Source organism: Brienomyrus brachyistius, unplaced genomic scaffold (assembly GCF_023856365.1).
Source record: "Brienomyrus brachyistius isolate T26 unplaced genomic scaffold, BBRACH_0.4 scaffold64, whole genome shotgun sequence".
Classification (NCBI taxonomy): Eukaryota; Metazoa; Chordata; class Actinopteri; order Osteoglossiformes; family Mormyridae; genus Brienomyrus; species Brienomyrus brachyistius.
This window is the reverse complement of record NW_026042339.1, coordinates 432,893-460,000: the sequence shown is the minus strand read 5'-3', so window position 1 is coordinate 460,000 and position 27,108 is coordinate 432,893. Positions and strand designations below refer to the sequence as shown.

The following is a 27,108-nucleotide window of genomic DNA, read 5'->3' as shown; positions in this document are numbered from 1 at the left end:
GTGGCCAAGGCCGGGTAAGGAACCTGGAGGGGGGCCAGGGTGCGGGGGCGAGACAGAACTACCTTGCCGACTTGAGAGGACAGGCCTAGAAACGACTCGAGGTCTCGGGTGGGAAACCACTGGGTCTCACTCAGTGCTGTTAATGCTCCAGTGTTACTACCTCATGGCTCGGAACCGCATTGTGCTGCTATTGGATCAGCGTTACACTCCCGCTTGTGAGTCCCAATAAAAACTTCAGGCTTCAGAGGTACAGCACAGGCCGAATCGCTTACATGCTAAGTGAACCCCCCCCCCCCCCCCCCTCCCCCCCCTACAGTCGAGCCTTTTTTTGATTGGTGATGATAACCTGCAGTCCTTGACATTTTTCTACTCACGGTCACGCTGTTCTCTCTCTGCACGACCACTGTGAATTTTATGAGCGCAGGAGAATGATAGGGTTTCCGATTTGAAGAGCACCCTTTGTGCCGATATCCACCATCGTAGTGATTTCAGAGTTCAGGACCCGAACGAGCTGCAGATAATGAGCGGCATTGCTGCTACGGCGAAGCGATTGTTCCGGCGCTTGCAGCCCTCGTCCGCATCCAGACCCACTGGCGACACCTTCAGCCCCGACACCGAAGCGCGTTTTATCTTTCATCTAAATAATTTTTCCTTTTGCTTGAGTGAGGCTTATTAATCTTTCACAGTTTCAGCGTGTTTTTTTTTTCTCTCTCTCAAATGCTTCCGTATATTTTCTGTATTAGACGGATGCCCTTTATTTGTTTATTTACTTTCCTAGCTACCGATAATGGCTCGTGCAGTGGGCAGATTACCTCGACACTGAAGATGAATGTTCGCTTATTGCGCTAGCCTTCATCGCGTGCCGAGTCCGCATTTTTAAACTCCGATCGTCCCGAAGACGCAGGCCACGGACGACATCCACTGCTGTGAAAACGACGATTTTGTCTGGTATGCGGTTTCGTAAGACGCTCCTGGGGGGCGTGGCCCGATTCTGGTTGCAGACTCCCCGACTCGAGCAGCCCGACTCTGACTCTGGGGAACGAGAGTGACACCGAGCCTGACAGACTCTCGATGTTGACATGTCTGCCGTTTGCACATTTTAGGGACGAATCCCGTGGTGCCCCTTAAGAAGAAAATGCTGTTTTGTAAACTCTGTCAACACACTTGATGGTTTTTGGAATCGGCGATGAGAGAAACTTCTGGGCCTTGAGTGGGGCCTTTGAGAGAACTGTCTGCTCCAACGAAACCTCGCCTTGTAAACTTAAAGTCTTAACGTAACTATAAGGTGAGCTAGTATTAATAAATGATGAAAGTACTAATAATGGAATGATTGCCTAATAACGGCAGCTATTAATGCAACAGCAGGGACTGATGAACCATTTCATCAGAATTATTCCCAACAGCTGATAATTCAGATGTGAGAAGCATTCCCAGGAGGCCGTTTGACGGTCAGATGAATTTCAGGGAGGAGTCCAGCATGTCTGAGTTGTGCCAGAACACCCTGGTGATAGATACTAGAATGGTTTGTAACAGTCCAAGGTCCTTGGGAAACTCCCAAGGACCGTTGAGAGACAGGAATGCCGCAGGCTGGAATGCCCTCCTCCTCCTCTATTCGGACACCGTTTGTTTACAGATGCGTGCGATGTGAGTGGTTCAAGATGTTTCGCAGTGGACCTGCTCTTCATCAGGCCTGGTGGCCAGTATGGGAATAGCGGAATCCAACCCGCACACCCACACACTCAAACCTGTAACCCCAGAGTGCTTGGGCACCCCGCCCCCTTCTATTATTTTCTGTCCTCATTAATTAATTTCCCCGGCTTACGGGATCTCACACGCAGCACTTCTGGGGCCTGTCAGGGAGACCTTATTACATCCTTCCTGCTAGGCCATCTTGATAAATGGTAAATAGTCCCACACTGCGTACGTTGATCCCTCGATTACCCATCATACATCTGCCCCTGCCATCACATTATAGAGCGCGCCGAACACGAACGTTAATCGATAACGTGTTGACAACACCTCGCTTTAAAGCCGACCGCTTATGGCTCAGGCGGCGACCTCCAGGAGCCCAGGAGGGTGAGGGCAGAGGAATCTCCAGTCTCAGTTTCAATCACAAATGTCATGAAATTGGTGTCTTTCTTTTGGGTCTTTTCGTGGGTCAAATGTGTGGATTTCGGGATTTATCTCTGACTCCCAGTCTCTCCTTTTATCTGATGATACTGGCCACTGAACACTCATGGGTGCAGGAACTCAGGCCCAAGGAGACGGAGCTGACGTGTGGATTGTCGTGAGTCAATGTAGAGCTGGATTTGGAGGAGTGTGGTCGTCTGGCTGGGTCGGGAAGAAAGAAGGACCCCCCCCCATCCCTCCACCCCCCCACCACTCCTCCGAAGGTGCCGTGTGCTCTGGCATGAACTGACTGACTTCAGAAACTGCAAGTGGTGGAGAATTAGCATGTGATTATGTATTCAATGATTTAATCAGCAATTGATTTATTGTTCAGGTGGGTATCGGGGAGAGTGGGGGTGATTACAGCCCCCCCCTCATAATCCTTTATTTGCTTGCGGTTTCATCGATCCGTCCGCAGAGTGAAAGCTGATGTCTCCTCCCAGGTAGAAAAATCTCATTACAGCTCCCGGCATCTGACACGGAGGTGTTTACACGGTGCGGAGCGTCTGGGGGGGGGGGGGGGAGGGGGAGGGTGCTGCTGAGCCAGCTCCCCCCCCCCCCCCGCATGGTCGTCTTTGTACGAGTATCTCACCTCACGTACTATCGTCTTAAAGATCTCTCTTTCTTCTCGCTTTTAGTCAAATGTTGAAAAGCGGCAGTCATTTCCCGCTTTTTTGGGTCCATTTTCAGAATTTGAGCCCCCCCCCCATTTGACATAAATGGTAAAAATCCCTCATTATGTCCCCATAGTTCTGCAGTCTCTGTCTTCGGCGTGGAAGATTCATCTCGCCCATAATGTCACAAAAGGAAAAAAACGAGGGCCACTTTCCACTTTTCCATCAGCCGCTTGAGTGCCGTCGCTTAAAACCATCGCCGTGTGACTGTCGGCTGGCAGGTTTGCCTTAAAGCCGCCCCTAACATCCATTCTCTCCCCTCATGGAGACTGGTCCCACTCTTAGCGCCGCTAAGCCACTTTTAAAGCCACTGTGTTTTCCTTTACTCCCATGAACGAGTGTTTTTTTTTTTTTTTTTTTTTTCCCATGGGGGACGGGGTTTACACAGAGGACCCCCCTTTCCCGGGAAGCCGCGACGTTCCCGTCGAAATGTGGTAGCGACAGCACTAAAACGACGTCGTCGTGTTCAGCTTTTTAAAATAGCTGGCTAATTGCGCCGAGGAGGGGATGGCGGGAGATGATAGACGGCGGCCCTTGGGAATGGGCGGGGTCGCGTGAGGCAGGTCGCCGTGTTATTATGATCTGGTTACCTAGTGATTTATTTGCCGTCAGAGGGCAGGGGCGGGACAAAGGCGCGGCCAAATAAGCATGCGGTGAAACGGTATTTATCGGCAGGGTGGGACCGCGCTCGCAAGTGTGTGTGTGTGTGTGTGTGTGTGTTGGGTGCTGTGCGATCTCCATGGTGTTCTACAGTGTTCATTTGCCTTTATGGATTGCCAGTAGGGGGCGCTGTTTCCAGCCTTGTAAGCTCACCTGTTTGCCAAGGTCTAAAGTGCCAAGAGACATGCGGGATAAGTCGCGTGTGCAAAGCGTACCTCCGACTGGGTCTCTAACACGCACACCCACGTGTGCCCGTACTGCCGTCTTGCCTAATTGCTGGTTTCTTGTGAGAGTGGCCTTTGCTGACTCACCCCGTGCTGGGCGGGCGGGGCTTCTGTGTGCCGTCCGCAGGGCGAGTGATGTGAGGGCAGGTTTTGGCTTGGGTGACCAATGAGGCTGGAGTGAGGAAGTGGGTCGCGGTCGGGAGCCGGGGCTGCTGGGCCGTGCGGTCCTCCATCGGCCCACCATCGTTCCTCCGTCATCTCCGTGATGCGGCTCCTGGACTTCCCCAGAAAAAGCACAACAGACTGAAGGTTCCCCAGAGTGACGTTTCCTTAGTGATGACACTGGTACTGGTGCAGTAGGGTCAGACTCGGGGAAACCTGCTGGAGATGAATCGATGATGGTGGCTGGCACTGTTAGGGGTTTTCCTGGCCAGCGAGCCATGCTGTTAATTTATTTTCTGGTTGTTGATGTCAGACATGTGTTTACCTCATGGTTACATTTGCAGTCTGCTTTTCCCCCGATTCTGGAAGGATCCGTGGCGTTTTGGCCACCCGGCCTGTTTATGCGCGTGGTTACAGTCTTCCGGTTTCTCCTTTTTTTTCCCTCACTGTGGTAATCTTTGAGTTACTGGGCACCAGATCCTTTCACTGCGTATTTTAGAACATACTGCATTTCTTTTTATGATGTGTACCACAGGAGAAGCATCACACAAACAGTTATTATGAAACGTTACTTAGATTTGCTACTTAAGCCATGGAGCAGCCTCCTTTGAACCAGGCTGCAAGGCCGCCAACTTTAGTCAGCGGACCGGCATGAGATTTTCGAAACAAGTTTGCATGCGCATTTATATGTATGTAGCGGTTTTATTACCTTGCAAATCCCGGGTTTGCTGGCCAGCCCAACGCTTCTGACGTCGCCAATTTTAGGTTTATAATGGAATAATATCGATTTGCCGTGAGATTTCTTGCGTGAGCGTGAGAGTCTGAGAGTATGAGTGCCACGTCAGATGCGTGGGAGTTGGCATCCCTGCGGTTGTCGTACTCACCGGCCCTACACTGTTAGCTGGCAGGTATGTCAGTGCAGGTTGTCTCTGATTGAAAGCCAGTCTCGTGTGGAGCCCACCCACCCCCCCTCCCCCCCCATGTCCATAAAGGCAGTAAACACGGAAGCAGCTCTCGGGATGCTCTGCTGGGCCTCACGGATGGCAGGGAGCTGGGCGATAATAGCATTGTTGTTATAAATGATCACATTAGCGCACTGTGCCGGGGGCTAATGGGGATCAACAGCGATGTTGCCCTGTCGGGGGGGGGGGGTTGGTGAATGCAACAGCGCCCTGCAATTTAATCAAGAGCAGAGGAGCCGGAACGCACAGGGGTGGACATGTAACTGGGGGGGGTAGCCTTCTGTAAAAGATTGAACGTCAACAATGCAAGGTCACGTTGTGCATGTGCCACCAGAAGGATGTCGTGACGATAATGAGGATGTCATTTAGTGACAGGGAAGAATCTGTAATGCCTGGGATTGTTAAGTCAGTTTCAGTCTAGATTGAGCTACTTGTTGTGTGATTATTGGGTGCAGTTTGAGTTGTTATTGTTCAGCCTCTGGACACCTGGGTGGGGCCTCCCAGTACCCCAGCAGATGGCAGGGTTAGGGGGCACGGAGAGCCACTTCACCTCCCCACACCCTCCAACTGTTGGCAGTCTGGGATGCTGGCATCTCGCCGCTCTGTGCTTTGGAGTTTCCTGGGGTTTGCTGATAGTCGCTGGGATTCACCCAGTGGGATATTCTCAGCCAAATCGTCAAATTGATGGGTTTATTGTTAGTCAGCATTAGTTGTGATTTTTGTTGTGACACTATCAGACGTGGATGGTACCATAATGAAAGAAGGTGGCGTGACTGAGCTCTTGAGCCTCTGGGGTCTTGCACCCCACCCCACCCCACCCCACCCCACCCCACCCCACCCCTCGGTGAGTCGCGTGGTACGAGCCGTTTCGGAGTGGACTGGTCCGCCCTGATCGGAGATGAGCTGAGGAATGCAAGCGTGTGTCTTGCCACAGAATGAAGGTTGGGAGGAGAGGACTTCAGTGTCGTTTTCACTGGGCCGTGGTGCACAGGGTGGGGGGGGGGCAGAAAGTGTGCGCGGCCACACTCGTTAGCTTATCCTGGGGTAGCGGAACCCCCCCACTCTGTCCACAGCTTTTGCACACGTGCAGGGGTGTGCCCCGTGAAGTTCCTCTGTGAAGTGGGCTTCTGTCATGCATGACGGGGGGGGGGGCATAGCGATGGAGTGTGATGGACTCCCTGTCTGAGGTTGTTTTTGTTCCTGGCATGAGGAAGATGTGGGCGGGGCATGTCTTGGGCCTCATGCCCCCCACCCTTCATGGCTCTGCTGCTCTTTAATGCCATAAACGTGCACACTCTCCCCCCCCCCTGCCATCTGTGACTCCGGGACAGAGGTGTGGAGCCATGGCGTGTCCATCAGGTCGCTCTGGGGGCGGAGCCTGGCCGTGCCCCTCCCCCCTATAAGTACCTGTGTGCCTCAGAACAGCAGCAGAGACCCCCTGAGCCGTTGTGGGATCTGAGCCAAAGCCATAGGTGGCACCTGGGGGAGGGGGGGGGGCGTTTAGTCCATTCAGCTGCTACACCTGTGCCTCCTTCCCACTCACAGTTCATCAGAGGCCCCCCCATGGCACGGCCCCCCCATGGCACGGCCCCCCCATGGCACGGCCCCCCCATGGCACGGCCCCGGTTCAGTTTTTCAGTCCCTCAACCCCCACCCAGAGCAAGTCTTGAAATGCCTGCAATAAATCCAATGTCGTGATTGCTGTTGATCTTCATATCTGTATGTATGAGCACCGTAGGTCCACTTGCCATTTATCCTGGTCCTGAATCAGAACAGGTCCAGTTACGTTCTGAGCCTGTGATGTCCATGCATCCGAATCCAGAGCTCTCTCATGACTTCCAGTTACTTTCCCAGTGGAGACGAACACAGAATAAAGACGGGGGTGTTTGCCGGTAATTACGCCGGCTTCTTATTCAGCCGTGCTTCCTGGCCGGTACCTGTGCTAACTTCAGAATGTTCCGGGAGAATCCTGTACCATCAGGAGCAATCTCCTCCATTAATGGACCCAAGTTTCAGTAAGTTGCACCTAATTAGGGGAAAAATAAGGATACTTAGTTATCCGTGGGGGGCACAATCTCTCTGAGAGTCCCCTAGAAGCGGGGGCCATCTGTCAGGGGAATGTGTCCCCAATTAGACCACCGCTGTCCTGTGCCTGACGCCTGCCGAACCGCCGTTTAATTGGCGATCTCCGTTTGGATCTCCGCTCGGTGAGAGAGATGCCGTTAAGCCTTGCGGTGTTTTGTCCCTCAGGGTCCGCCTTCATGATGGTGAACGCCTCCGGCCGGTCGGCGGGACAGAAGGCCCACCTCCTGATGCCCCAGCTGCGCGAGAATGACACCCACTGCCTCATCTTGCAGTACTTCGTGTCAGGCTGGGAAGGCACCGTGCCGGGCCAGCTCAACATCTACGTCAAGGAGAACAACAGCCCACTGGGCTTCCCCGTGTGGAACTCCTCCGGACCAGCCTCTCGGACCTGGGGCCAGCTGGAGCTGGCCGTCAGCACCTTCTGGCCCAAGTTTTACCAGGTGAGAATTGCCGCTCGGAACCTCGGCGCACGTCAGCTTTGCCGGCTAATTCCGTATTCGTTCGAAAACCCCGTTTTTTTTTTTAGTGATCTATCAGTAGATCTTGGACCAGGAAGCCGGGCAAAATGAAGAGCAGCAACAGCTTCTTCAGGTGGAACCCATGTCAGCAGCTCCTGTGAGCTCCTCCCTGGGGTCTGTCCTGTGTGGTACCTTCAGACTATCTTCGGTGTGACTGTGATGCAAAGTGACTGTAGGAAGAACTTACTTCCTGTCAGAGACATCAGAACCTCTCCCTAATTAGTGTCTTTTCTGAACACGCGTTCGCACCTGACAATGTACAGCAAAGGAGTCTGGGAAGGGTGATTTGACACCTGCCTGATTTTCGCTCTCCTTACCTCTGTTTCTCCTGGGGACTGGATATTATTTGACAGAGACGTCCCGTTTGCCTTCCAATAAAAAATTGGCCTCCTGTGAGCCTGGGAGTTATTTCATTATGGCCCTCTGCATGAGAACAGGTGTGTGTCTGTGTGAGTGTGTTTGGGTAGGGGGGGGCAATGCTTGTAGCATGGCTGTTGGAAAGTGGAAGGGAGCAAAGCCTGGGTAGTATTATTATTTTTATAAGAACTCTCATGGCTAATGAGAGAGCTGGAGAAGGTTCCAGAAAGGGAATGCAATTAGGGGAACAAAGCAGGGGGGGGTTCTGCGCGTTCTCCGAGGGCCGCCCTGGACAGCATGCCTCCTGTTTCCTGAACAGCGGTGGAGCATTTTTAAGAATGTTCCGGACGGAATGCAATTAATTCATTGTGAAGATGTTATAAGGGTTTGTACTGTTTTTGGCGCATGATGGTGAGGATGGTTCCAGCGATGTGGGAGGGGTGCCCCCCCCTCTCCGGGGTAGGGAGTGCCAGCGCTGTGACTCGTCTAGGATCTAGCATGAAACCGGGCATCTCTCAGCGAGGCTTATTTTAGTTTGGATTTATGCGGTAGGGAGGCTTGGCGGGGGGGGGTGGGGGGGTGGGGTGGGGACTTGAAAAGCGCTTGAGGGTCGATATGTTAAGAGGGAAGCTGCAAATCTGCTAAGAATGTAAACCCTGACGTCATAAATTGGTCCTTGAGAGCTGCTCTCTGGGGCTTTGCTGGGCTCATTCCAGCGTGTATTTAAGAAGAAAATCTTTCATTGTTCCAGCTTTAAAAAAAAAAAAAAGCAGCAGGATTAGCCATGTGGCCGGAAAGGCTCGATCTCCCTCAGCACCGCCCCTTCCCTAAGTCCCGCCCCCATCATAGGCCCCGCCCCCACTGGGGTGCCACTGCACCAGCACAGATGTGTCCCAGCATGCCGTGTGGTTGCTGGGCTCCAGGCCCACGGCCTCGTTAAAGGGGCCCAGCTGCGGCATCGCGCTGGCCCAAAACCCTCCGCACCCACACAGGGTACCCTTCACTCTGTTTGGGGGGGGGAGGGGGGCTGTCTGGCGCCTGCCACAGAGGCTACAAGGGGTCGTCTGTCTTTGTAAATTATTCTCTATGACGCAGATTCAGGAAGGATGCACAGATTGCCAGAGGCTGCTGATCGATTTTTTATTTTATTTTTTTTTTATTACTCTTCTGTTTGAGTACGAGAAACTGTAATCTTGGAAATGATACCTAATTAGCAATGTAGACCTAATTATAGGTATCTGTAATTGCACAGTACAGTGTTTGTCAAAATCAAACCACCTGGTGCTTGCAGATTACATTGTCTTTATTTCGTAATTAGGGACTAGATTATTTTTTATTTCCTGTACGTGAAACAGTCCGTGAGTTATGATAATTACTTTGGTGCCAGGTTACCTTCAGAAAGTTTTAATTGATTACGTTGCATCCATCTGAACGAGCTTCAGTCCTTGGGCACTGCACTCCTGAACTGGAAAAAAAAAATCTTGCGTTGTTCCTCTTGGTCTTGTTTTATTGTTTTATAATTTTATGTCGGTATAATTACTTGAAATTGTTGGAATATGCTGCAGTCTCAAAGCAGCTGAAGGAAAAAAACATCAACAAAAAGACAAACTTTCACTGAATAAATAGATTATGCTAAAGAAGCAACATTGTCTGGTAGGTGAATATTCCGGTTTGGTTATAGTTAATCTTGGTGTGGTTAAGTGTAACCAGATTTTCATAGTTTATGGTAAAGGTATCGTTTGCTTGATACACCAGTGCCTCCTTCTGGATGTGCCTGTATGTCGCTATGAACATTATTTAGGTTCAAAAGGGGAGCAGAGGTTGAGTGGGCCCTCTGTCAGCTGTCAGCTGTGTGCCTTTGAACAGAAGGCAGTGGCCTGCAGCACTGGTGCTACCCAGCGGCCCGGCGCGGGCACGCCCTTACACAGATGTGTGTTCTTCTCCTTTCTTCAGCACGACTCCCTGGTCGGGCTGCTAATTAATTAATGCTCAAACTGTTTAGCTTGTGTTTTTGTGAAACCCCCCTCCCCCCTTGCCGTTGCCCGCCGGCCGAGCGGTTCTCTGGGACCCCCGCCGAGTTTCGCCAGATGCCGGAATGCGGGGCGCGGCAAGTTTAAGTTCGGGACGTGCCGTCTGCGACTAACAGGGGTGGCTGGGAACATGTGGGAGGAGTCAGCTGGGTGGACTGTGTGCATCAGACTGGGAACGCCGTGTGCAAACTGCCAGGAGGGAGAGACACTCCCTTGGTTTGTGCGACGGCTGTCGTTCTGACCAGTGCACTATACCCTCACGGCCAGTAGGTTAGCCTTCACGCCGGTGAGATCCCTTCTGTGTCAGGATGACTTGTGAGGACAGGTTCTGCACTTTTTGCCTGGCTCGGACTGTACCATTTCCCCTTGTGTGTGTGTCTGTCTGTCTGTGTCTGTGTGTGTGTGTGTGTGTGTGTGTGTGTGTGTGTGTGTGTGTGCGCGTGTGGAGGGGGGGCCCGTCAGACTGCATTTCTGTCATCGGCCCGGAGTCGTGTAAACTGTATCCTGGCCCCCCCCGCCAGCGCGACCGGTGGGAGGGGGCTGGCTTTTTGAGCCGGTCGTTTCCGCCTAGATAAGACGGACGCTTCCTCTGCTCTCGATCGCTGCCGGTTCTGAGGGCGAGAACTGATTTGTCAGGAGTTTTTTTTTGTGTTTTGTTTTGTTTTTTTCCATCGTTTCTGCGGAAACGAGTGAACGCGGAGAATTTATCGGCTGAGGCAGTTCGACGAGAATGATGCAAACGTCCTGTAATGGAGAGAGGGTCCCCGCCCCCCCCACCAAGGATGGACGAGTGCTTCCTGAGACGTTGGTCACGTTTCAAGCCAGGCAGAGCACAGACGACTGTCATACTTTTTGCGGACTCTTCACAATGTCACTGTGGAGTCTCTCTGGGAGAGGAGAGGCCTTTGATTGGCTAGATAGGGACATGTGACCCCACCCACCCTGCCTTCTCACACACTCCTGCGAACAAATTATGAGCCTCTTGACCCCACTGACTCTCCATTCTTTTCTCCACACCAGTGGCTGTCCGTTTTTTTTTTTTTTTTAATAGGAAGTTTAGATCCACATCCAAATACGCCCCAGGTCATGTGATCCCTATCTCATTATCTCCTTCCCCTTCATCTCTGCAGGTCGTGTTTGAAGTGGTGACCTCGGGGAAGCGGGGCCTGCTCGCCATCAAGGACATCATCCTCCAGGGCCACCAATGCAGTGAGTTCAGACCTTTCAGCTTGCAGCGTGTCAGCCTGCCGGGGATCTGCTCTGCCGTCGGCTCGCCGGCCTGCCCGGCCCGACCTCGTCGCCTCATAATTCCACGCCAGGGCTCCCTGCCGTGGCACAAAAGGCCCGTGATATTGAGTGTGTCGAGTGCGCCGTACTTATAATCTTGGAGTGCATTGCACCTGCAGCCTTTCTTGCAGAATATATTGCGCGCAGGAAAAGAATATTGCTTTGGTGGCAAGTGATTCTCATTGTCATGCTGCAGGAGCCTATTGATTCTGGCAGAACCAACCAGCCGCAATAATAATAATAATAATAATAATACTAATAATACTAATAATAATAATGAAAACGCTACAGTTCCTGCTGCCCTGCTTCAAAGCCTCAGCCCTCTCGTCCTTTGGCTCCTGTCGGCTTTGATTTGCCCCCTCTCCTCCCGATCAGCTCCCCACGTGCAGCAGTGCTGGGGTGGTGCGGCCGCCCGCGACTGACACGCCCCCGCCGCCTCAGCCTGCCGCCAGATTTACAATGAGCGCTGAAAACCGCGCTTCTAAGCTCCACCCTCTCGCCGCCGGTGCTCACGGTGACACGTCGAGTGCTGGGAGAGCGGGTTAGCTGGGGGGGGGGGGGGGGGCTTTGCCATCCCTCGGACTGTGTGTTGTGTTCCTTTGGGTGGGGGGGGCATCCAGGTTATCTCTGAGTTGTGTTACAGCTACTTTGCTGTAGCAGCAGGCTAATGTCTAATCAATAATTACACTGAACCTTCTTTGTCTCCACCCTCCCCCCACCCCCCCCGACCACTCCTCTAGGGAAAACTTACAGGAGGTCAGTGGGGGGGGGCGGGTTTTGTTGGTATGTCACCACGCTCCTTCCTCTTTATAGGGTGATGCTGTTGAGCCCACAGACACTAAACATTCCAGCTAGGTTCCTAAAAATCACGTTTTTTGTAGATTTAAAGAGCTAATTTATAGTGCCGTGGAATGTGGCTCCGTGGGCGAAACCTGGGTGCCTGTAATAGGAATGTTGCCAGTTCGAACCCAGCCTCCGCACGTCTGCGGGTCCTGAGCAAGGCCCTTACCCCCCAGCTCCCAGGGCGCCCCTCAGGTAGCCGCCCTTCACAGACAGCTTGCTCTACAAAGAGTAAGTCGGGGAAGGCGTAGAGAATTTACCCACTGGGATCAATAAAGTATCTATTATTATTATTATTATTATTATTATTATTATTTTGTGACATGAACTGTAAAAAAAAAAATCAATCCATCCATCTATCCATCCATCCATCATTTTCTTCGTGAATAGAAATGAGAAAATAAGAAATAAATTCTTGTGAGAGGGCAGGCTGGTAATGAACTGCTCTGAAGTAAACCTGGATGTGCTTGGCTGTGTCTCTACATGCTACACGCGGAGCACAGGATGCTTCCCCTTTTCTGATATTAGAAAACAATTAAGGAGCTCCAGGGCTCGCCTAGCACACCGTGCGGCCTGGGACGGAGCTGCCATCCCGGGCATCTAATGGAGGTCAGCGCGGGTCACGTTATCCGCGACCCGCGGAGGGCAATTAAAAAGCAGGCCATGCGTCTTTATTAGCGTGCGGTGGTGAGAGCTTCGCGTTCTGCCTGGCGTGCGCGCTGACCCACATCTGGGCGCTGCCTGGTCAGCCCATTAGCCAGGGAGCAGTTTGGCTGTGATGGGGGGGGGTGTACATGGTTTGGCTCTGAAGCCAGAGGAACTTCCAATAAGCAGAATTTTCATCGCCGTGCACTGGATGGCCAAGGGATACAAGTACTGATGTGCCGAATTAACGATGGAGGGTGCATGGTTCATAACGTCTTCCAGGCATCATGCTATGTTAACCATCCATCCATCCTTCCATCCATCCATCCATCCCAGGCACACATGTGCACCTTTATACACACAACAATATGCATGAATAAATTATAACCAGAAACTCTTATTGCTGCACGTCTTTGGACTGCGAGCTGCCATCTGAACATGCCCCCCCCCCCCTAGCCGAGGGGGTGAAAAGCCACCATGTTGTCCCACTCTATTAAATGTCTTGGGCCATTTACCTCCAGATCCCTGTTACTAATACTGCCTTGAGGCAGAATAGATTATATATGTTTGATTTCAATAATGCAGCGGTCATCTGCTGTAGCCTAAATACATTTTTGTTTATTTAATAGAGCCTTTTATCCAAAGTGATGTACGATTTGAGAAAGCGAGGTCTGATGGTGGCCGGAGCCATTGGGGGTTAAGGGCTGCGCTCAGGGCCCAAGCAGTGAAATTGATCTGTGGGATTTGAACCAGCGATCTTCCGGACACACAGTGCTATCCCACTGAGCCATACACCGCCTCCTCCATACCTTAATTAAATACCTTAATTAGATTTATGTGATCAGTTCACAATACAATATCATTTGCCCTGCATGCGTGGGTGTATGTAACTAATGGATTAACTAAACATATTAATTTGTTGCTTAATTAATATTTTCTGTGGGTTGTTGGCTTCCCTTTTATTTATCGCCTGTCGACGCTGAGGGGAAGTGCTGTTTGTGCTGTTCGTGCCGTGAGACCCCGGGGATGTGGTAGAGGTCGCGCGACATTCACAGAGTCTTTTAGTGGAGTCTGCGGGAAACTGAAACACGGACCCCAAAATCAAGAAATGTTTCGTCAATATGGGGGTGGGAGTGCAAAGGAGTCTAATCAGTGTGGGGGGGGTGGGCAGGCGGCTGAAGAGCATGTCCGTGCCCTTGACGAGGGGGGGTGTTAATTCCCCCCGGGGAAGGCGAGAGTTGGAAAAGGACGCGGGGCTACATTCCCAAATTAAGGAGGTCAGAGAATGTTTTTTGCCTGGAATACTAAGCTGAGTGTCACATTGCATTCTGGGTAACATTACTCCTTCAGTCGGACGTGTTCGATCCTCTCGCCCGCCGGCGCGCCGATGAATAGTAACCATCTTCCCGCTCTGCATTTTCCCAGTGAACACGCCTCATTTCCTGAACATGAAGGGTGTGGAGGTCAACGCGGGTCAGAGCGCCACCTTCCAGTGCACCGTCATCGGACGCCATCAGGACAGCTACCGGCTCTGGCTACAGGTGAACCTCCAGCTCGCTCTCGCCCCCTGGCTGCATAAAGAGGCTCCTGTGCCCGTAGATGGTGCTGCATTATTCAGCTTTTCCTAACAGCGAAACTGCATCTCCCATAACCCATAACTGCCTTATTTGACACCTGCCCCCCCCCCCCCCAACACACACCCTGTGGTAGAAGCCTCCCCCAGCCTCAGAGAGACCCTGCACCTCGAGACGGGCCGTCTGTGAGGCTCAATGAGCGTCTGAAGCTGAGATGGGGAGCAGCATCACGCAGCCCCATCCTGTCTGAGATGCTCAGTCACGTTAACGAACACGTCCTCATTAACACCAAAGATAAAAACCCCAGCATTAAGGGGGATTCCCCTGGTAACTATAATCCAGGATGGTTTTGAGACAGATAAATGTTCCCCATCTGCTTATGGTGCTGGGAGACAGCTGTATGTGCGTGTCTGTGTATGTGTGTGTCTGTGTGGGTGTGTGTGCGTGCATGTGTGTGTGCATGTTTCTGTGTGTGTGCGCGTGCACGTGTGTGCTCTGCGTGTGAGCATCTGTAAACTGGACATGAATGGATCAGCTCTCTATTGCAGGGACTGACTGTGTGCTCAGACTAACACGCAACACGCAAAAACATGCATGTAACCCATGACCACGTTGATCACAGCATACCACATACGTACCGGAGCTGGGTCTCGAAAAGAGATTCTGCTTCAATTATTTACATGGTAAAATAAAGATAAATATCGATCTGTGGGGGGGAGTTGAGGGTTTTCTTCTGTGCGCTTATTGATTTATTTCCCTCTTTTCGAGGCTTTGCTGACCTCTGTGCGTTGCCCTGGTGATGAAACGGCCTCCCGGCAGCCGTAAACACGATGGCATTTGAGGCTGACGGACCCCCTGGACGTCTTTGCCCGGGCCTGTTTGTGCTGGAGCTCCTTAACCGCCTCGGCCGGGACTGAATCCCGCTTGTTCCTCATGTACAGGGTATCGGCGGCCGGGAGGCGCCCATGAAGTCGACGAAGCCCTGGAACAACCGCAAATTCATCGTGATGTTCGACGTGGAGAATACCACCAAGGGCGACTCGGGCCGCTACCGGTGTGCAGTGCACTCGGGCCGCGGGGTCGGGGTGTCCAGTTACAGCGAACTGACCGTCAAGCGTGAGTACAGGCCGCGTTCGGGCCGCCGCGCATAATTCCCAGGCCCCTCCCCTTCATTGTGCGTCCCTCTTCACCGAAAAAGAACTCGCCCTAAAGAAGTTAAGAGTGCAGGAAGTTATGCGGCTGGCGTCATTTAACCTCCCCGGATAGTCAGAGCCAGATCCTACAGCCATTTTATAAGAATTTATGATGGATATTCTGCCTAAATCTTGTAGGGCTTCATTTTCAAATAGCCCACAGACTGCAGTAATGGCCGGCCATATTTCTGGGCCTCCATTTTCCCACAGCGCTATGAATCGAATTTACCGGCCGCAGTTTTGTCTCGCGGCCCCGGCGTGATTGATAGGTTTAATCCCATCTGGGCAGACAGCAGGCCGTCTCACACTCTCGCGCACGGGGGGCCGTCCCTCCATCCGGCCGGCCGCGGTAACTGCTCCCGCGTTCGCGGCTCACCTCCCAGCAACAGGCCGCGTCACGCCAGTTACCACGGGCGACGTTTACACCGCGCGATTGGGCACGTGCGATAAATCATCGCGGGACAGCTGATGTCCTCCGTTTCCGTGTCAGATTATATTTCATGACTTAAATTGCAATCGCAGGCCTCGCTGTTCCGAGACACTGTAATTGGAATGAATTGCGGCGACACCTAATTCCCCACATTCAGCTAAATTGGGGGCTTCTTGATTTTTTTTTTTTTCATTCCAGCTCCCCCCCCCCCACCACCACTCCCTTTTTTCCTTCCCTTTAATGAAAAATCTTCACGGGAGTGTTTTTAATCTTTCTGGCCGTCTCGGGCTTTGGGGTACTTTTTCTCGCGTCTAATTACACGTCCCGGCCGATGGTTTGTTAGTGGGGCTCCACATACGAGGAAGGTGGGCGGAGCCACAGCCAATTCCCCGGGGTCCTGAAGGTGACCTCTAGCCTTCCAAGGAGCGGAACTCTCAGAGTCTGTTTACGAGGAGCATCGCCGTGACTCCTGGTCTCCTCCTGGTCGGATTCCGGCTGCATTTCGGGGGCCAGCTGGCTCACACCCCCGTACCTCACACACGTTAATCCTTTTACTGTCACTCGATGCGCACAGAGTCGGTTCGAGATGCCCGCTGTTCGTTCTGACAAGTGGCGTTTATTAACAGGGCAGAGGAAGTACAACCTCCCTCGTTTACCCCTGGACACGTCGATGCTCCTCTCTAACTCTACGTGTGGCGATTTGTTTTTGAAAAATTCTCACGCAGTTAAACCGGCTTGTGAATTGGATGCCGAACGACGTCGCCGTCGAGGTCACCTGATGACCGCCATAACAGACCTCGGGGAAGTGTGCAGTCTGTCTGACGCCCTGACTTGGGGGGGGCGGGGGGGCACAACCGGCAGGTGCTGCAAGGAGAGCAGCTGCCTGCCTGTGACCTCCTGCTATGTCAGCACCACATGGCTGACCCCAGCCCGGCTCTGTCCGCAGCTGTGCCAGCCCAGATAGCTTCGCACGCCCACTCTGTCCCGCATAACTGAGAATTTAAATATATACGCCGAGAGAGGAACATCGGACACACCCATACCCCCCCATGTCCCCTCCCCAAAAAGGAATTCGCCAGAGATGTCTGCCGCTGCCAGTGACCTGCACACAATTACAGGCCTCTAGCATTCCCGCAAAGCCACTCTCGGCTTCAATTTATCTTTTGTTTACTACCAAAAAACAGAGAAACCCAGACAAGGTTTCTGCACCATTATCATTTCTTTTGAATTGCTTGTTGAGTTTGCTAAATCCTCAGAGATTTTGTTTCTTTTAAGGGTTCTGGAGACGCTCCAGCAGTGTAATTACAAACGGTTTTTGTGTATCTTTAAAGAGTTATTAATTTGCCCTGATTCCTAAGACCTTGAGCGGTCCAGTCATTTTGCTCGTATTCTCTTTGTTTGGCAGGTAAAATCTGAAAAGAATTTCTGAGAAGCGTATTTATGTGGAGGCCTCTGGCCATAAGGTGTAAGGAGCACTTCGGTCAGTATGCAGCGCACTGGGGCACTGTAATGCGGCGCACTGGGGCACTGTAATGCGGCGCACTGGGGCACTGTAATGCCATCGCCTCCCTGTCCTCACGTAGCCTGCTGTGTCTCTCTGAAGCACATGGTGGCAGAGTGGGGGGCGTGACTCTGCACAGGCTCATTCCTCTCCCCGATAAAGCACTTCACCACCACCCTCACCCCCCCCCCCCCCCCCGCCCCCCGTCCGCCACATCGCCGGCCGTCATGCCCCTTTACCTCGTGTCGAACTGAGCAATTACCGTAACGGCACATTCCTTTGTTCCCGTTTTGTCGCAGGTGTCCGATGCCCGTCTTGGTCTTCTCACCATGTCTTGCAAGGGTTCAGGGGGCGGCGGGAGCGGGATTGGCCGTGGAGCTGCTGCTCCAGGGGGTTGCTTGGTATGTGGGCACGCTGCCCAGATTTATGGACGCTGCCCCTCCTACCCCAAGGGATGTTTAAGCGGGCGTGTCTGAGAAGGACGCCAGATTAGCTAGTTCAGGAGAGGCGACGTTTGATTTAAGGCTCGGGGGTGGGACTAATCCGAATTTAGGGATCTGCTAGGTGGGGTCAGGCGGGGATGGCCATCTGCGGCTCCCTGACCTTCACCCGGGCGAGGGGGGGGGGGCTAATTGTAAACATTCTAACAGCTAATAGCATTATTCTGTAATCTATGCTTTTAGCAAAATTTGCCTACCTTCAGCAGGAAGACTAAGAGTTTGATGTGCAATTTGTGTATGATGGCAAAAACGATTAAGGTCCGTGATTCATGTGATCTGGTAATGGGGAGAAATTCAATTCCTTGGCGATAGGATTTCGGCGAGACGCTTGGCGATTTTCTGTCGATGTATTAAGACATACACGAGCAGGAAATCGATCCATGGCCGCTGAGCCAGGGGCCGACGTGAACGGCCTGCCCCCTCCCTGAAGGCGCAAACACTGGTGCCCTGCTCCTATTTCATGGTTCCTCTTTGCATTCGTGCAGTTCCCTGTACTGTATATGGGACCAGAATACATTTCTTTTCTGGATTTTTCTGCATGTTTTTTTTCTTCTTTATCCATCACTGTAGGTTTCACTCCCCAGATTTAATTACTCTGGTATGTAGTCAAAGGGCTGTCTTAATCCGCTGCTAATTAAAAAGCGCTCGGGAATTCTACTGACGACCCAGAGCTGGACAGTACGGAGGCTCCATTGCCAGGGACGTGCAGCCGGTTGCAGGGACGAGGACGTTTGGGGGTTGGGTGACCGCAGTAGAGTGAGAACTCTGTCTGACCAATGGAACGGGAGACCTCAACAGCTCCAAAAGCTGGAAGAAAGTTTGCCGGAGGGGGGGGGGAAGAAATCCAAAACAGAACGGCGAACGGTAACAAAAGATCATTTACATGCTCGACAAGGGGGTGTGGGATCATTTACATAACAGAGAGAGTGTGTTTAATGTGTATGAATTCGCCTAATTGATTTTCAGCTTTAATGGGTCATTATCAAACAGTTTTGTAGAGACACAAAGAGCTCAGCGTAGCAGTTTCCAGTAAATGGGTCACGAGAGAAACGCCGCAAGACCTTAGGGTGGGAAGTAATGAATTCAGCGGCATTTCAAGCTGATGGAGGTCAGGAAATTAATTGGTTTAGCTAGTCACCTCTAACATCTCTTCCATAACGTGACCTCGCGCTTCAAACATCGTCGTCCCCATAGCTATGTGCAGAGCTAATCACACAGTCGTTTAAATACAACGTGTAGGATTTAACATTACAGGCCATCAGAGCGAATGTTACATTAAGCCGGATCATTTTTATGCAGTTTGTATGCTCTCAGATGAGCATATTTCGGGTTCAGTAAGTTCACGCCGCTATCAGAATATATTAATTGCTTTGTTTATCAGTTATGTCCTGTATGTAGTGTTCGTCTCCTTTTTTCATAGTAAACAAAAGACTTGGCGAAATTAATTAGCTCTTTACGTTTGAATTTGTTTTCCGTGTAATTAAGTTTCTCGGCGGAGTCGGACCCTCATACACTGGCGGTTCATCTCGCCCTGCAGAGCCCCCGGTGCCCATCGCGCCTCCTCAGCTCACAGCCGTGGGCGCCACCTACCTGTGGATCCAGCTCAACGCCAACTCCATCAACGGCGACGGGCCCATCATCGACAGGGAGGTGGAGTACCGCACCATTTCGGGCAGCATGTACGACATGCAGCCCGTGGACCAGCCTACCCACAAGATCAGCCACCTGGACCCTGACACGGAGTACGAGATCAGCGTCCTGCTGACCCGGCCCCTCGAGGGGGGGACTGGGGCCCCGGGCCCCCCGCTCAAAGCCAGGACCAAGTGTGCTAGTGAGTAATGCGGGGCGGGGGGCTGACTGAATGGATGGTTGGGTCGATCAATGGATGCGGCCTTCCTGTATACCCTCGGTCGAAAGCTTGTGCGATCAGTTTGATGAATGCTTTCCTACTCCTGTCCCAGTGCTCTCAGTGCCAGGCTGGTCATCCGGCACTGGTAATTGCTCACAGGGGACACATTGGCTTTTGGCCGCGGGTGACCAGTAGCTACCACCAATGCATGACATGATCTCCCCTCAAACAGTCTTCTGAAGGGTTCGAGTTTTGTGCCATTGTGATACTTCAGGGACAGCTCTCTGCATACAATAGTCAAGGAGAAACGCGCATCAGTCTGGTGTTTGCAATCATAGGTCACGTCGATCGCCGCACTTTATGATGGAGAACATACACGTATAGTTGGCATGTTGAAAAGCTGTATGGTCACGTCAAGTGCCAGGAAAAGAATGAAAAGATTACCTAAGGTCATTCAGAAGCTAAACAGTTTCTATGCAAATATTATTCTTGAGATTGGGTCTTTAGCTGCCTTTCTCCAAGGTTAGTGTGTTTTTTTTTCCATTTTCTTTAAACAATCCACAAATCAAAGCATTGAAGGCCTTGGCGGTGTGCTGTTGATGCTGGGTTATCTCAGCTCTATCCTTCCGTGGGTCCCAGAGAGACGCACCAGGGTGGCTCTGCAGCTACATAATTGCGGTCGCTATGCCGAGAGTAACGAGCCGACGTCCTCCTCCTGAGCCAGTAATGGGAAAGGGGTTGCGGGGGGGGGGGGGGGGATCATTGGGAGAGCGGGGAAGTTATCAGCACGTATGACGCTGGAGCCTTGAGCTGCAGGCGAATGGCGAGCGATTATCCTCACAATTAGCCGAGTGGACGGAGATCTATTTTCGAACAACTGCAGTTAGCGGCCCTGACCGGGACCTCCAAGGATAAACATTGTCTTTGCACGTTGCCTCATCGCTTTTGCGTTTTGTTTATCTGCAGAGCCGAGCCTCCAAGAGAGCCATTAGCGCATGACGGCGCATAATGCAGCCGGAGTCCCGTCCGTTTCCCTTACTCCTCGTCAGCCTCTAACCGCATCCGGCCCTTAACAGCTTTGTTTACTACGGCAAACAGTGACAGGGAAGCCGGTGACCAGGGTGGACTGTTTGCTCCGGAAACTTCTACAGCTTGATGGGACGTCGAGACTGGGATCGTGTTCTAAAAATGTTCTCCTCTACTAATCAGAGCCGGGCGTCCGTCTCCGAAGATGCCCCTCGGCTTGGTCGCCGCCCCGGTGGAGAGTCTAAAAGGCTCCCCCTCTCTGGGAGGGATGCTCCTCGCCGTCCTGGGGATGGGTCCATCTTACCCTCTCGACAGGAACACCGAGCCCAAATTAGTCCTGCTATACTCTACTGTACCGACCAGCCGCCCACCTGCTGTCCTCCCTAGCCCTCACCTTCTTCCGCTGAGTGCTGTAGCGGCTTCTAGCAGAGTATCAATCAACCAATAGAAAACCTTCTTCCACAGCAGTGCCATCAATGGAGTGCATTCTGGGAGCCGTGGTACCCATCGGCGCTGACCACCATGACTGATATATCGAGGGTGTCATTTTTATTCAACATTATATCGAAACGTGCAGTTTATCGGCTCAGCGCATCGATTTGTATCCCTTTAAGTGAATCGGTGGCTCGTTGACATCAGAGGATGGCCTCAGTGCCGGCAGAATCTCTCCCGGGGACGGTGGGACGCGCCTGACAGCCATGGCAGCCATTAGCTGGGGCTCCGCCGACTGCCGCCATCCCATCCCCAGCGGGTGTTAAACCACCGTTGGGTTCCGCCATCCGTTTGTGCCAAATTGGATGCAGCAGTGAAGTGTTTCAGAAATTAAAGACAAAGTGTCTCCCCCCCCCATTTTCCGAGCTGCGCTGAAGCAGTGTTGGAACTGACAGGCCGTTGGGGCATCGGTGCGGTTTTACATACGATGGTATTATCACATTATCGCTTAGCCCTCCTGTCTGTGCTCTGTGCCTGAGAGGGGGTGCTGCCCTTTCTAACCGCATAACCCTGCCCCTTCAAGTATCACCCCTAAAATGCTTCCTTTCTAGCACCAATCGTGTTTGCGACCCACGTGACCCGGAGAGAGTGTGTATTCTCACAGAATTCAATGAAGGCTCCATATGTGCGTCAGCCGGGAAAAAACAGAAAGCGCAGAGTGCTTCATTGTCACAGGGAAAAACACAGAATAAATTGAACTTGGTCTGATGCTGGAAGGTTACCGGAGCATCGCAAAAAAAAAAAAAAAAGCTGTTTATCGTATTGAGTTTGAAGTGGAACGAAGCGCTGTGTGTTTCTCAAGGACACTGCTAAAAAAAAAAAAAAAAAAACGTGCTTAAAGAGCCTCACCGTTTGCGTGCGTGCTTGTGTGCACATGAGTGTGTGTGTGTGTGTGTTTGTGTGCACATGAGTGTGTGTGTGTGTGTTTGTGTGCACATGAGTGTGTGTGTGTGTGTGTTTGTGTGTGTGTTTGTGTGCTCTAGTGTCTGTGCGCTTGTGTGTGTTTTTAAATCCTTTCAAGTTCTCATCGTGTCCCCCGACGCTGAAGATGGCAAACTTTTGTGCAGAAACCGTTTTGGTGGCAGGATAAACATGAGGGAAGGGAGAGAGGTGCCCTGAGCGCGGAAGCGCCGGCATCGCAGAAGGTTCCGGAAGGAGCGGCAGCTCGGGCGCGTGGTGGACAGAGCAACGTGCGGCTGGATAAATTAAGTTAGACACGTTCCCCCCGGTCTAATTATACCCCACGGACAGGAAGACATGACGGTGGGGGCCACGGGGAGGGAAATTGGACAGGCTGACGGAGTCGCTTGTTTATCTTCGTATGAACGTTTGGGCCCCGCCCCCATGTGGCTGTCCACTGCCCCTGTCCCGTGTGCAAATGGCTTCCTCTTCATTGTCATCTAATAAACAGAGAGCAGGAAAACGGCCATCGAGGCGTTTTTCAATTAGAGAACCTGCATTTTCCTCATTTCTTAATTCACCGCCTCCACTCCACTCTCCTGAAAGCTTTCCACTTCATTTACTTCCCTGCTCGCCTTACTCCCTTCTCACGGCTCCTCTCACACTGTTTACCTTCCCGGGGAGGCGCTCATGCTAACCTCACTTGATGATACCGAGTATTTTTTCCCCCGCTGCCGTTTCTCTGAGGCATGTTACGTTATTCGCTTCAGTTTCTCCAAGCGTCCTGCCCTCCTAGGGTACGACAGGCCCTTCGATTTCAGCAGCGAGAGGCAGCCGCCTGCTTTATTTACGCTGCTGCGCAGGATCCCTGTCATACTGTACATATGCTCTGAAACACCACAGTATGTGATGATGTCATGATTCAGGGACAGTATCATGGCATGAGGAACGGATACAGGGGCAGGGCCTCGGGGCCTCAGCTGAAAGCTGATTGGCCCTCAGAATGCCCCCTGGGTGTCAACTGCCAGTTCAAAGCGTATCATTGGCTAATGATAAGATTGGCCCTTCTGTATGAATTATGGCCCCTCTTATGCCCCCCACCATAAGAAATCACCCCTGCCCAGAATCTTCTCCCTGCGTCTGAGTGACCGGAGGTGGTTGCGGACAGGAGAAGACATCCTGATTCCCTGCAGGAATTCTCCCCCCGGGCGCGTCTGTTCCCTCCCGCGCCGATGTTCCTCCCAGCAGGCAAATTAAATATGATGATCCGGCTGGAAAGGAAACACTAAATCTCAGATCGGATATAAACGGGGAGAGAAAATATGCAGGAAGTCACCTTGGAGAAAGGCGACGTCTCCCTCCCATGGAATGGGGGCGAGAGTGGATAGAAAGTGGGGGGGTGTATCTCATCTTTTTCCCGTTTTTGCCATGCCATGATTCACACGCCCCTTATCAACATCTGTCTCCAGACCAGGCTGCTGTAATTGACGCCTGGTGGCAACTCGGCGTGTAAATCATAAGCGACATCGATTTAGAGACACCGGCGTGCGCCGTCGGCTGTAAATCTGAGGAACTGCGTCCTCTGTCAGAGCTCCACCCCCCTGCAAGGCACCTGCTCACATCTGTGTGAACTGGACCCTTTTAGTATCTCCCTTGGGGGGGGGTTCTTTTGATTTGTTGGGGTGGATGTAAATGCCGGCGAGAGACAGAAACCATCCTTGTTTGTTGCATCTCACTCCTACCTGCACGCCCTGCGTTTATTCTAACGCGCCGGGACGCTGTCCCAGTCATCACCGCCTTTCACGAGTTCTTGTGGTAAGTAGCTGCCACCTGCAAAACGAGGCATGAGGCTTCCGAATGGGATGACAATGAAGCACCGTCAACCCCAGCCGCCGCGTGACAAATCGAACTACAACTCCCATGATCCACTTCACTCGCTTCCTCCAACCCCCCGGAACGTGACTGCCCTGCTAGCTGCCGGACACGTGTCACTCACGTCGTGAGAGGTTTGGTATAGCTTAATGCAAACGTTGCCCCTGTCTTCAGGTGATTACTGGTTAGCGAGGTGGTGTGCAGCCTGGCACGCCAGGGACAGCCCCAAGGGACCTGAGTGCTGAGCGGCTCGTACATCATCCGGCCAGACTGCTGACCGCCACTTTCTTTTAGAAAGTGTCCCCCAGCCTGTCTGCTCGGCGAAGGCTGGCTTCTATGAAATGCTCAGGGCCACAGAAGGGCTTTAATTGCCCCCCCCCCCCTTCCCATAATTCAGCAGTTGCGCTCTCTTCAGCGTTTGCAGCACGTTCTCGGCAGTATTATGGGATGCCCCTCCCTCACGCCCGTACCTGTTCCCGGCTCCCCTTCCTGGTCGCTTAGAGCCGGGGGGCATCAAAGTGAATCTGTGCATCTGATGTTCCCTGTTGATAGCCACTGCCCCGGCCCGGTTCGGTTTAATCCGTCATGCTGCGCAAATGTTCCTCAGGCTGTCGTGGGGGGAGTTCACGCCTTCGTCCTCACGTCCCGAGGGGGGTGGTGCCGAAAGTGGGTCTTATGAGCCGTGCATCTCATTAACGGGCCCGAATCGGTCCTGTATCGCCCCCCTCCCCGGCCTGCGATTAGAGCTCAGCTCCCGAAACGGTCTCCGTTTGCCAGATTGAAACATAATTTGTATGGTAATTTCTTTCTGTTTAATCTCCTGTTGAAATACTGGTTGAATTTCCTACCCCTAGCCCCCCCCCCCATATAATCTTCTCCTTCCCTCGTCTCTGTGCCACACCGTAGCTTTGCTAAATGAGATGCAGGGCAGAGCCGTCTCCTGAACATCGCGGGTGAATCCCGTGTTGTTATTTATCTGTGAAATATGTCCGGTTTCACTGTCTGCGGCGTCTCCGGGCGAATATGCGCATCACTGGCTGTGAGTCCGGCCCCCTGCTATCCAAAGCTGCATCGGTGACCTTCTGACCTCTTAAAGTTGGCTTTAAGTTGCCATCTTATCACACAGTGACTTAGGGCCTTTTAAGGGAGTTAACAGTTAACCTCCAGTAAAGCAGTCCAGCGATCCATCTAATCCCGTTGCATGCATCACTCTGCCCCCCCCCTGCTTGGTGCACCATCTTTGCTCCAATGATGGAAATTGTCAGTCCCTCTCGTCCTGTGCAGTGGGGGAGGAGGAAGACAATATTACCTCAAGTGCTTTATTTTGTTTATTTTTCCTTGTCCCCTGAATTACACAAGCCTCTTAGTCATAGACGTTACCGTGGTGATTGGGGCAGAGGGAGCGTTTCGGATCGGCTCGTCGGCCGGGTCATGGCCAGCGAGGCCCTCACTCACCTCCTTAGGAAGCCCGAATTTGTCTGTTGCGGACTGGGAGACGCTGCCCTGACTTCGTGGGGTAGCGGTGGGGCAGGTAGTCGTAGCTATTTGTCTGGGAGGAGACCGGCATTTTTTTTTTTATCGAAGGCGACTTTATCTGTTCGATTTCCTGATTTGCACTGCCCTCCCGCTGTGTTCTTAAGGGTACTTGTGGGAGATGTTGACCTTTAGAAGAGGATGAAGGCAAAAATGGCCAACAGAAACCTGTCGTAGGCAAATATTTATCATACTGAATTATCTCTGTAAGAACGCAACTCCCCCCCCCCCCCAACTCTTGACACTCAATTGGTCAGAGGTGCTGGTAGTTCTTTTTGTTTCCTGCCTGCTTCCTGTCTGTTTTAGTTTGGTGCCCCCGTTGGTGCGTATCAGGGAGGATGTGGGACATGAGTCCTGAGCTCAGGAAGGGTGTGGGATTCCTACCTTTTGAAGGACTGACAGCCATTTGGACGCTGTAGCAGAAAGGACTCTCGTCGGGCTGTGTGGGGGTACAAAACCAGTACTTACCCGGCGCTTGAGCCCGGGTGCTACTTTTGGCCGGTGGAGGGCAGGGGAGATGCTTGTCCCTGCTCATTTACACACAGTGGTGTTAAATAGGAGACACAAGATAGACGCCCCAAGGTTTCTGCAAAGGAGAAGCGGCAATAAAGCAATTCTGAGTGGCTGGACACGTCTCGGGTGCCGGACAGATATAATGTCAGGGAAATTTACAGGCTGCCTCTCCCCGAGCGAGCGAGCGGGCGGGCTGAGCGGGCGGGCCACAGTCCGGGAGAGCACTCTGAGAAAGTAATCGAGTTTTGATTGTCACTTATAAAAAGCCATCATTATTGGGCGCTTCGGCGAGACGCGCGGGGGAATTCGACTGGGATGGGAACCCCGTTATTACCCGCACGGCTTTTTGGGTATCGCGGGAAGTGCTTTCTGCGGAGTCTCAAAAACAATAAATTGCGCGTGATAACGGCCACGCGTCGCAAAAGCCGAGTGAATTACGCGGTAATAAAGCGGCAGGCGGCGGGGGGTTGGTGGCGTTCGGGGGGGGGGGACAGCGCCGTGCCGCTGAGAGGCTCTCAAGCAGCAGCGGGATCTGCAGTGGCGTTTTCGGGCTGAAACCCCCCCTAGTTCGACATGCTAGTGAAGGAAATCCTTTAGTCCTGATTATCCCGGGTCCAGAAAGGGTGCGAGCATGTGCCAGGCAGGAGGTGGGGGCACTCTGGTGAACTGTGATGGCCACCCAGGGGCTGATCATTCACTACTCCCCACCCCCCAAACCCCGCCTCAGCTCCCGCCTGGTAAAGTGCGTCTATTACAGACACGGCCAATTTGTTCCCCTTCACCCGAAACTAATGCCATTATTCTCCTTCCCTGGGGCAGAGGTCCCTCCCCGGGTGCTTTAACTCGCTGGCGGCAGTGCGCCCACGTTTGGTAAACGCCCGCCCGTCACCCGCCGCCTTGCCTGGGCTCGCCTGTTTGCTTTGCGCGCTCCATTGTATCACGCGTAATCTTATCTAATTGCGCGATAAAGGTTAGACACGCCGCCCGTCTGGATTAAGCGGAGGCGATCGCGTGCCGATAGCGGAGGGCTGCTATTTAAATGTCAGCCCACAACGATGGGGAAAAAAAACTGCTAATAGTTCTGTCTAAATGTCAAATTAAAATCATTTAAT

The 27,108-nt window shown here is 52.4% G+C and overlaps 1 protein-coding gene across 6 annotated transcripts in view; it reads left to right on the top strand.

Moving 5' to 3' along the window:
* The window catches only part of LOC125725299 (receptor-type tyrosine-protein phosphatase mu-like), a 149,579-nt gene that overhangs the window by 43,513 nt on the left and 78,958 nt on the right, over positions 1-27,108 (top strand). For all 6 annotated transcript variants that reach the window (XM_049002132.1, XM_049002130.1, XM_049002127.1 and 3 more), the window contains exons 3-7: positions 7,102-7,376; positions 10,972-11,050; positions 14,039-14,154; positions 15,129-15,303; positions 19,349-19,642. In XM_049002132.1, coding sequence (XP_048858089.1) covers positions 7,102-7,376; positions 10,972-11,050; positions 14,039-14,154; positions 15,129-15,303; positions 19,349-19,642 — 939 coding nt within the window. The remainder of the gene's footprint in view (positions 1-7,101; positions 7,377-10,971; positions 11,051-14,038; positions 14,155-15,128; positions 15,304-19,348; positions 19,643-27,108) is intronic.